The sequence below is a fragment of the Hibiscus syriacus genome, unplaced genomic scaffold (assembly GCF_006381635.1).
Source record: "Hibiscus syriacus cultivar Baekdansim isolate YM2019G1 unplaced genomic scaffold, ASM638163v2 tig00111440_pilon, whole genome shotgun sequence".
In the NCBI taxonomy this organism is placed as follows: domain Eukaryota; kingdom Viridiplantae; phylum Streptophyta; class Magnoliopsida; order Malvales; family Malvaceae; genus Hibiscus; species Hibiscus syriacus.
Window position 1 is genome coordinate 897,917 of NW_024063094.1, and position 10,984 is coordinate 908,900.

At 35.8% G+C, this 10,984-nt stretch overlaps 3 protein-coding genes across 3 annotated transcripts; 2 read left to right on the forward strand and 1 right to left on the reverse strand.

Annotated features, from left to right (window-relative positions):
* Positions 1 to 13: 13 nt before the first annotated feature.
* On the forward strand, positions 14 to 7,172 carry LOC120163334 (acyl-CoA-binding domain-containing protein 4-like). Its single transcript, XM_039173304.1, is given in 20 exon segments — positions 14 to 376; positions 1,232 to 1,302; positions 1,817 to 1,880; positions 1,991 to 2,059; positions 2,329 to 2,523; positions 2,612 to 2,643; positions 2,645 to 2,687; positions 2,947 to 3,057; positions 3,252 to 3,318; positions 3,424 to 3,485; positions 3,874 to 4,013; positions 4,647 to 4,773; positions 4,853 to 4,967; positions 5,178 to 5,266; positions 5,519 to 5,602; positions 5,675 to 5,819; positions 5,822 to 5,862; positions 6,088 to 6,243; positions 6,373 to 6,432; positions 6,725 to 7,172. Coding segments are annotated over 20 exon segments (2,022 nt in total). The 5' UTR covers positions 14 to 211; the 3' UTR covers positions 6,911 to 7,172.
* A 918-nt stretch (positions 7,173 to 8,090) lies between these two features.
* Positions 8,091 to 8,974, forward strand: LOC120163335 (protein SRC2-like). Its single transcript, XM_039173305.1, has one exon. The coding sequence runs from the start codon at positions 8,111 to 8,113 to the stop codon at positions 8,972 to 8,974; it is 864 nt and encodes a 287-aa protein (XP_039029236.1). The 5' UTR covers positions 8,091 to 8,110.
* Positions 8,975 to 9,506: 532 nt separating this feature from the next.
* On the reverse strand, positions 9,507 to 10,307 carry LOC120163336 (probable histone H2A.5; the record flags this gene model as incomplete). The annotated part of the gene is made up of 2 exons (XM_039173306.1): positions 9,507 to 9,766; positions 10,044 to 10,307. Coding segments are annotated over 2 exons (357 nt in total), but the record flags the coding sequence as incomplete, so codon positions are not given.
* Between the last annotated feature and the right edge of the window lie 677 nt (positions 10,308 to 10,984).

Consider the following 10,984-nt stretch of genomic DNA (forward strand, 5'->3'; position numbering starts at 1 on the left):
CGAGAGTGAGAGATCCATTCTTCCAAACCAAACAGGCCAACTGCCACAACAAAAAACTCCGCCTTAAAAACTACCTTATAGCATCTCTTTTTATACCGGAAAAAAAGAAGCATTTCTCCGGCCTCAAATCTAATACAGATATAAATCTTAGAACAAATCTAAATCTGCAGGAAGAACAAACAACAAAGAGGGAAAAAAAGCAAAAGAGAAAATGGCGACGATGGCGAGGACAAGCACTGGCCTCGCCTACCCTGACCGGTTCTACGCGGCGGCTTCTTTTGCTGGATTCGACGGATCTCCCAATTCCGCTAACAAAGACATCACCTCCAAGTTCTCCAACGAAGTCTCTTTGATCCTCTACGCCTTATACCAGCAGGTGATTTATCCTTTCTCCTTCCTCTCTATCAATTTTCATCGGATCTTGCTTGCTTCATTTCGAGCAATGTCATGTTCATCTTATTTCAGATTAGGATTTCAATTTTTTAATTTGTGTTGTAATTTAGCTAGATCTAACTGTACACCGAATTTAAGGCAATTCGAGTTTTGGTCTCTCGGATAATCTGATACGTAGTTTTATCATTTGAATTAGTAACCTCATGTTTATCAATTGAATACGTTTTCTGTCTGCTCCATAGCAAAGGGATTTGCTTCTGCAATTTCTAGCAATGCGTGTTTATTTTCTTTCAGCTAAGGATTTTTTATGTTACCTCGCCTCTTCTTTTATAGTTTTTTCTTCTGAAAGGCTTTTTTTTATAGTTTGTATGATGTTGTTTTGGACTTTTGAAGTATAATTTAGGTTGATTGGGTTTTATACTGAATTTAAGTCAGATTCGAATTTTGGTCATTCTGATCATAGAATACGTATTTATTTATCATTTGAATTAGGAAACTAACGTTTATCTATCAAATGACGTGGATTTGATTTTGAGGATTTTGAGCAATGACATGTTTATCTTATTCCAGCCAAGGATTTCATGTGTTAGATTGCTTTTTTGTTTTTCAATTTTATTCATATTATATTTCTTTTTTGGTTTTTTAATTTAATTCATGTGTTGGTTTGGTCTTTTGAAGTGTAATTTAGGTAGATCTGGTTTTTCACTAAATTTAAGGCAATTCGAAATTTAGTTTCTCAGATGATCAAATACGTATTTATTCATCATTTGAATTTGGAACTTCATCTTTCATTAGTATACTAACTTTCTGCTTTATAATGTGAATATGTGATTTACAGGCTACTGTAGGTCCTTGTAATGTTCCAAAACCTAGTTCTTGGAGTCCCGTCGAGCAAGGCAAATGGAAAAGGTCTACATGCTCATTTACTGTTGTGTATTACCGTTCTGGTGCTTCTTGTTGTTTGCACTCTAACTGGGATAATTTCTTATCTGTTTGCATTTCGTGTTTATACTCTGCTTTTTTAGCTTGCTTTGATATGCTTAGGGTGGTAGTGTTATGATATTTGTTTAATAGCAATGCTGAAGATAATAAAGTTGATATATTGAGATGTGAATGGGTAGGTCACATATTGGTATCAATTACTTATATGGGTTGGATTCTTTTAGTAGGAATTGCAGCCCTGTTCTGCATGGTTGATATTGCTCAATTCTTGTGGAAAAAGAATGGTGAAGTATTTCTTTGTTAGTTTATATTATTTAGCCTTGATTGGTCCAACTTTCTGTGCCATATATGCATGCTTTTATACATGCGCACAAGGATTTACATGGCTGATACTAATATATTACTTCAGAATTCAGATGGATAATATTTTCGTCCTTTTTGATAATTATTCTTATAGTAAAGCTTTTCAATCTTTATACAGCTGGCAGCAGCTTGGAAACATGGCTTCTACAGAAGCTATGCGTCTCTTTGTGAAAATATTGGAGGTAAAAGCCAATAACATTTTCTGTTTTTCTTTTGTTTGTTTTGATGAGTTCCAGTTAGCTTAATATAATTATTTTGTCTTTTACTCCTTGTTCTTTGATTTCTTGTTCAGGAAGAAGATCCAGGATGGTATTCAAGGGTATCTAACTCTGTTGAGCCTATTAAAGACGTACCGATGAATGTGAGCAAGCTGTTATTTACACAATTTTGGTTATGTGATTTAACATTTTCCCTGTTTTGGTTCTTTGACTACCCTTTCAAGGGCATGTAATTCTGTTCCTGATCTTGTTCTCAAGTTTTGAAGAAGTTGGTTTCCTCATAATTTTTCTATCTGCATCTACTTAAAATTTGAATGAGTGAAGCCAAGTTGCTTACCGCGAGATGCTTGTATTTAGCCTTGTTGTTCTCTGTACTCACTTTTTCCTTCTCAACTTGTTTGTGTGGTCATAGAATAATTCAAATGTTGAGCCTTTCATTGAGAATGGGAATTCCTTTGCGGAGACAAAGACCGTTTCTGCTGAAATTGGAAACCTGATGGAAGCTCAGGACAAAGATGTTGTATCAGAAGGCCTTGGTTCAGTTGTCATATATGATCAATGGGTTTCACCTCCAATAACTGGTCAACGTCCTAAAGCCCGATATGAGGTATTGGCATCTCTATCTTTTAAAGACCAGTTCTTTCTTTCTTCTTTCCTTTTTCCTTATCTAAAGAATCCTTAATCTTATTTGTTAGCATGGAGCGGCAGTTGTTCAGGATAAGATGTATATATGGTGGAAACCACAATGGTCGCTACCTGAGTGACCTTAATGTAAGTAAATTATTTACTTCAACATGCAACACACATGCTTTATGCCACAAGTTACCTTTGTAATATCCCGAATCCTTAATACAATTCATTTTATTGTTTGTATGTTTTTTTTAATTTATTTTTTTACCTGAAATGAAATATTACTAAATTGCAACTCTCACTTTCCAGCCCATTGCTGGAAATTCTAATCTGATAGCATAGTCATGTATCAGTTCAACCATACATGATAGGTTTCCCCCTAATGTGAGGATTGATACAGGTTCTAGATTTGAGAAGTTGGACTTGGTCAAAGGTTGAAGCTAATATTGGATCTAAGTCAGTGGAATCACCATCTCCCGTAAATGTAACCCCATGTGCTGGTCATTCATTGGTTAGTAGAGAACTGAGTTTCTTTTCTATTTTCCTTTGGTTTCTCAATAGTGAAATTCTCTAATGATAAATGCACAATTCTTTAGAATCTGTATGCATAAAGTTCTTGTATTTGTTATGGTTATCTTTCTACAGACTGCAGTTATATCATCTAACCATCTCTCTCTTTCTCTGCCCCATCTATTTTCCCCATAGATCACTTGGGAGAACAAGCTTCTGTCAATTGCTGGCCACACAAAGGATCCTTCTGAAACTATCCAGGGTACTTGTTTCTGCCCTTTACATCAATTTTAAAAAAAATTAGTACTCAGCTGTTCTTTTTGTTTCTCTTGATGTCTTATTCTGTTGTTCTGTATTCTTATGACAGTGAAGGCATTTGATCCACAAACTGGTTCATGGTCAATATTGAAGACTTATGGGAAAGCACCGGTATCTGTTCTTTCTCTCAACTGCCTTTCTACCCTTGTATCAACTGGACAATTACAGTAATGGTCTGCTGTGCTCTTCACAAAGAATTAGATCAATATCTCTGATAGCGGCAAATGGTGGCTGCTTGCTTTAACCTTTCTTGCGCAATTGAATATGCTATCTAAAATGCTGAAATCCAAATATATCCTAGTGTTGATTGCTGGACAAAGCTTTATTGAAACCTTATCAGCATCTTGGTATGATTCAACAAAGTCTGGGAACAGAACTTGTGAAGCAAAATGTAGATTGCATGTGTGCTTATATAAGCTTGTGTCCCACTCTTTTCCCACACTAGCTTCTTTGATTTTTGTGTATTTTTCTTTCCCAATGTGTCCAATTTGCCTTGCAGGTCTCTCGCGGAGGTCAATCTGTGACCCTTGTTGAATCAACACTAGTGATATTTGGTGGACAGGATGCAAAGCGAACTCTCTTGAATGATCTACATATACTTGACCTAGAAACCATGACCTGGGATGATTTTGATGCTGTGTAAGATAATTTTTTTGGCAATTTTATTGATGCAATATCCCTCCACACCTGTTTTTGGATGTCTGAATTCTTTGTTAAAGATGTGCAACTGATCCTATAGCATTTAACATTAAAATTTAATTGAATTCACATTTGCTGCCTTCCAATTCCCAAAAGTTGGCTTTGAACTAGGGTCTTGTTGCACAGAAAAAATGGCAGGATCCATTTTTAGTCTTGACCTAATTAAAGTTCACTTATCGTACCAGCTAAGATTCTGATTTTGGTTCATAAGATTAGCTTGTGATCATTCATAATGTGGTCTGCTTCATTTCGGTTAAGAACTTAAAAGTTAGATTTCCAAAAGAAATGTTTTATGAATCTGATTTGAAGTTGTGGTATTGCACGTGCTTGAATTCAAACCGTTCTAGTATTAGATTTGAGCTTAGTTTCTACAAGGTTGGTATAATAAATCTAACCTGTTTACAAGAGTACTGTCTACATGTATGAAGTGAAATCCAGCATGATAGAATCCTGATACTGCACTTTTATTTTGAGTAGTCTCCTATACCCTATTATTTTATAGATTGGAAGTGTCGTTTGAAATTTATATTACTCAGTAAATCTTAATATTCATTTATCTTCGTTGTCATGCAGGGGGGTACCTCCATCACCCCGGTCTGATCATGCTGCTGCTGTACATGCAGAGCGTTATCTTCTTATTTTTGGTGGGGGTTCACATGCAACATGCTTCAATGAATTGCATGTCCTAGATTTGCAAGCGGTAAGATAACTACTGCTCACTTTCTTTGCATGTGATTGAGGAAGTAGTATATTGATCTTTTATATATTTGGATCTGTAGATGGAATGGTCGAGGCCCACACAACAAGGGGAGATACCAACTCCTAGGGCTGGTCATGCAGGTGTGACTATTGGGGAGAACTGGTTTATTGTTGGTGGTGGAGACAATAAAAGCGGTAAATGTCTTCAAATCAAATAGAAGATCATTATTGTTCCTTGGATGACTTTTCCAGGCCATGCGTACTTTTAGTGTCAATGGATTGTAAAATGCCTCCGTCACATGTTAAAATAAGAAAAAGCTTAGTTGGATCTGTTAATTTGCATGGAAAAGTTGTTATCGTTACTTCTCCTTATTCTTAATTGATTGCCCTATTCTCATCTTGCAGGTGCATCAGAAACTGTTGTCCTTAACATGTCAACCCTTGTTTGGTCAGTTGTCACATCAGTTGAAGGGCGTGTTCCTCTTGCTAGTGAGGTATTTTACATTTTTACAAATGCTTGTAGCCTGTAAAATGCTACGCATGTGGCTAACCTCTCCTAGATTGTTTCATCATATGTTTATTGCTCTTTTGCAATAGGCATGTAATATAGCTTCTTTTCTTTCATTTATTTAGTTGTATGTAATGCATGTCTTAGCAGTATATGATGTTACACTATAAACAAGAGATAACATCCAGTTTCAATGATGGGAGTTGCGAAATTGTCATTTAATTGTCTCCTATTTTAGGGCCCAAGTCTGGTTGTAGGATCCATCAATGGGGAAGATATACTTGTATCTTTTGGAGGATATAATGGGCGTTATAACAACGAGGTAGACAATTTTCCCACTTTATTATACTGCTTGGTCGTTTCGATTATATTTGATCATTTGTTTTTCTTCCAGGTTAATGTTCTTAAGCCCAGTCATAAGTCTACTTTGCAATCAAAGATCATGGAGTCCCCTATTCCCAACAGTGTTTCTGCTGTGCATAATGCCACAAATCCTACCAGAGATTTGGAATCTGAGCTTGAAGTTGGTCAGGAAGGAAAATACGAGAAATTGTTATGGATAACAATGATCCGGAGCCCATGGTATGTAATATGGTGGATCTAGTGTAGTTCATAACTTTCAGAAGTAACATCAGAAATTTGCTTTTATCATGTCCCAATGTGGCGAAACTTATAAGCAAATAGTTAGTTTATTTACAATCTACATGCAATAACATCTTTTACCAGTTATGGTTCAATAATTAAGAAGTATTGAAGTTTTAAGGTGTCTTGATTGTCAATTTGTCTTTCCCACTAAAGTATATGCAGAAATTCAAATGTGAGGAGACTAGTCAGCGCATTACAGCAGCGCTCAAGGCGGAGAAGGAAGAACTAGAATCATCACTCAACAAGGAGAAATTGCAATCTCTCCGGCTGAAGGAAGAACTAACTGAAGCTGAAACTCGAAACATGGACCTGTACAAGGTAATTTTTTATTTATTTATGTGATGTCTGGTCATGTAGTTAGTTCATCGTTTCATATGCAAGTCTGAAGACAGTGGTGCCTACAAGCTTAGACATTTTCTTTCTCACTGCATTCCATCTATATTTTAGGAGCTCCAATCCGTACGTGGTCACCTTGCTGCCGAGCAATCAAGATGTTTCAAATTAGAGGTATATAACATTTAGATCCAGATAACAATGTCATCGCTTACGGTATACCTTTTTATCTGTTTCCTCATTGAATGGGCCATTCGAACTCTGATTTCCTTTAATGCTTCCATTGTCTGATGTTTTTAAACGAGAACTTAAAATGCAGTTAAGGTTCACAATTACGTAATGACGCATATCGGATGAATTCAAAATATTGCTCAACTTTTTCGATAGTATGCCTCCAAAGTACCGACCTTTGGTTGTTGTAGGGTGAAAGCCTCTAATTGTCTTTATAATACTCTTCAATGAGCAGGTTGATGTTGCGGAACTGCGACAAAAGCTTCAGACTATAGAAACACTACAAAAGGAACTCGAACTCCTGCAACGACAGAAAGCTGCATCCGAACAAGCCTTAAATGCAAAGCAGAGGCAAGGATCAGGTGGCGTATGGGGTTGGCTCGCAGGCAGCCCTCCGCAAAATGCCGCCGACGATGCCTGAGAAGCCTAATTAAACAGATTGATCCATTTTTAGTTCAAATACATATAGTTTTCTACTAAATCAAAGTTCTTACTATGATGGGATTAGTTAGCCCAAACCCAAATCAACCGTCGAGGGTTTTTTTTGCATGTCTGCGTAGATTCTAGTTTCAGTTTATATAGTCTTTACATATATGGCCGTGGATCCAATAGTTTTCTTTTTGGCAATGTCGTATCAGAATTTGTGTTCGTAGTATACTTTGGTTACTTGAGTGAAAATTGATTTTCATTAATGACTTATTTTTAAAATTTAATTTTCTTCCTTATCCCTTACCCAAACAAAATTTAAATAATGAATTCCGGCACAAGAAAATTATTTATAAATATAACTTAGTTTGAGACTTTTTCTTTCTTTACCCCAAAATAATACAAAACAAATAACTTCCCAAACAATCTCAACATAAAATTACACTTTTTCGTAACGTGTGTATATATATATATAGAGAGAGAGAGAGAGAAAACTAAAAGCTAAACAAAGAATAAGAAGTTAATAAACCGTGGTACTCTATTAACTTTAAAAGACAAATAAATCAAGAGTATAAAAATAGTCTAACTGTAATTTTAGTCTCTTTATGTCAAAATTTGGATTAAACTCCTCTGCCTTTTTTTTACAAGCAATCCATGTACTTTAATTGAGCACAATTTAATCTCTTCTTACAATATGAATTGATAACACTATTAGTTGTTACCATTAAAGTGATGATTTGATATTTTTTCATTATTCACAAATTAAAATAAGATGAAAGTTTAATCGATTATATTAGATCAATAATAAATTTACGTGTCAATCAAGTACTTAACTTTTTTTTGTTAAAAGTATTGGCATCACATTGACCTTTGAAAAATAATAATATAATCAATTTAGACTTATTGATAACATTATAAAAATAAAAGAGAAATTATGTTAGATTAAAATAGAGAAATTAAGTCTCGAATTTGGTGCCAATATTTAACCAAAACTAAATCCCACCAAAAAAATCTCGAATTTAACTAAAACTAAAATTAAACCAAAAGGATTGGTTGGAGAATTAATCCATCAAAAAAAAAACCTCTTGCCGCTAAAAAAATCCCCTTATTTAATTCGTATTCTGTTTCGTATCCCTGTATATAATCATCACCATTCTCCCTTCTCTCCTTCATTCTCATCCCCAAAATTCCAACAATGGATCTCACGCCATTAGAAATCAATCTCCATTGTGCCAAAGACCTCAAGAACGTCAATATTTTCACCAAGATGAACGTCTACGCCGTCGTTTCAATCAACGGCGACCGTCGCACGGCGCAGAAAACCCCCATCGACAAGGAGTGCGGAGCGTACCCGAACTGGAATTACACCATGAATATGACCATCGACGAGGCCATCGCCCGTCGGAACCACCACAACCTCGTTATCCGATTGAAGTCCGGACGCATGCTGGGCGACAAAGAGATCGGAACCGTCCAGGTTCCGATTAAGGACCTGCTCGATCACAACGACGGGAACGCAAAGGTCGGGTACCAGAACGTGAGTTACAGCGTCAGGTTGCCGAACGGGAAGACGAAAGGGGTGTTGAATTTCTCTTACAAATTCGGGGAACAGTTCACCATGCCCGCCGTCGCGCCGCCTCCGATCACGGGGTCCTCATCCATGTACGTAGATAGAAACAATAATATGAGTAACAAACACGGGGAGAAGCTGGTTATGGCGTATCCGCCGCCGCCTGGTTATCCGGGGCCGAGCTCTGGGCATCATGTCCCGACGCCTCCACAGGGAATGGCGGGGTATGCTTATCCTCCATCCGGTGGCTATCCTCCGCCGCCGTATGGGTACCAACAGGGACCACCTCAGGGGTATGTGTATCCGGCGAACGGTGGATATGGGTACCCGCCTCCGGTGCAGCAACCGCAGAAGGCGAGGAAAGGAGGGATGGGAGCAGGGTTGGGATTGGGGATAGCTGGCGGATTATTGGGCGGAATGTTGATCGGTGATATGGTTGAGGATGCTTATGAAGCTGGTGTTGAAGATGGCCTTGATTATGGTTTTTAATTATTAAATTGTTTATAAAAATTTAAATTTTAAATCAAATGTACTTATATTTAAATGTATTTCAATTTATAATTAAATTTAGAAATTTCAGAAGGTTTTTATTAAAATTAATGATTTGTTTCTTTCAAAATATGATCAGATTAAATTAAAAATTTATTGTTTTTAAAATGTGTTAAACTGTTAATTGATTTAAAATTTTAATAAGAAACATTAAGTTAAATTATGTTGATTATCTTTAATTTGTAGAATTAAAACAAAAATGTTTAATTTGATTATTTTAAATCATTTTAATTTAGTTATTTTATCTTTATATTATTCAGATCAGAATTAAAAATTTTAAAAATAAAGTGAAAGTTAAAATACATGGATTAAATACATGGAAACTGTAAAAATATATAATTATTTTATACATTAACATCGAAATTTAAAAAAAAAAACTTCACAAAACGGATTCGATGAGGGAACATTTGACTAATGATTCAACTTAATTGAAAATTGAATATATTTTAAAGGGGGGAAAAGGAGTTTAAAATGGTATTTACATTACCTTAATTTGTGAAAGGCTTAATTAGGAGATTTGGGCTTGGAAGCATGATCCTTATCAGATGAAGAGGACGATTTCTTGGGCAACAACACGGCGTTAATGTTGGGAAGAACTCCGCCGCTTGCGATGGTTACTCCTTGAAGAAGCTTCCCTAACTACTCGTCGTTCCTCACCGCTAACAGTACGTGTCGCGGGTTGATCCTGTTCTTCTTGTTATCACGTGCCGCATTCCCCGCCAATTCCAAAACCTACCGATAAAAAATAATAATAATAATGATCAACTGTTCCGTTACAAAAAAAAATATGCCGAAGCAACAAATCTCACGAGACACAAGCTATTTTTTAGGATCTAATCATGAATATATATCACTGGAAAATCGATTTTGAGATTCATTTAGAATTACAAACAAATGCATAATTTAACAATTTTTTTTCAAAATTTTCTATTATCAAACAAAAAAACAATCTTCTGGAATCGGATCCGAGAGAAAACGAATAAAAATTAAGGAAAAAGAGATCAGATACCTCGGCAGCTAGATACTCAAGGACGGCGGCGAGATAGACGGGAGTGCCGCCACCGTAACGCTGTGCATAACGTCCATTCTTGAGGTAACGAGCAATCCGACCGACGGGAAACTGGAGTCCAGCCTTTGCCGACTTAGAAACCGCCTTCTTCCGGTCTCCTCCCCTCCTGCCTCCGGTTGGCTTTGACGTCAGCTCCACAGCTTGAAAGGCGTTAATTTGCTTTAATTTTTTTGGAACCAAACAAAAAAAACAAAAATCTAAGATTTTTTTTTATTTGATCTGTGCGGAAAACTTTTTTTTTGGATTTTGAATTGTGGAGCGATGGTGATAGTGGAGAGCGGGTGTTTTATGGTTGGATCATGGATGTCTCTAGGTTTAGGCTACTAAGAGTTTGGAATTGGATCAAATTGATAAAAGAAAATGTGGATAGTAATTATTATTATACCATTAATAACATTATCCAATCAAGCCCAAATCTAAAATATGCATTATCTAAACCATGTAATTAAAATATTGGGTAAATACATAAATGGTCCCCTCACTATAGTGGCATTACTTTGTTGTGTCCTCTGATTTTTTAAAAATTATAAAATAATCCTCTGACTATAGGAAACTACTTTTTTGAGTCATTCGATTATTAAAGTTTTAAAATTGTTACCTGACTATTCATATGTTCAAAACTTATCATTTTATGTTGAAAAATTAGCAACCGTTTAAGCTAAATGTTAATATATTAAATGAGATATGATCAAATTTGATCACATAATATATATTACCTTTAATCATCTTAAACTATTAAAAACATAATATATTATCCAATCAATCACCATGAAAATCGATGCAATCAACCAACATATATGTGTGTGTGTAAAATTCTTTAGTGTTACGTAAATTTAGGATCGTTAGATGAATGAAAATATATAGCTGAGATTGACACCTTT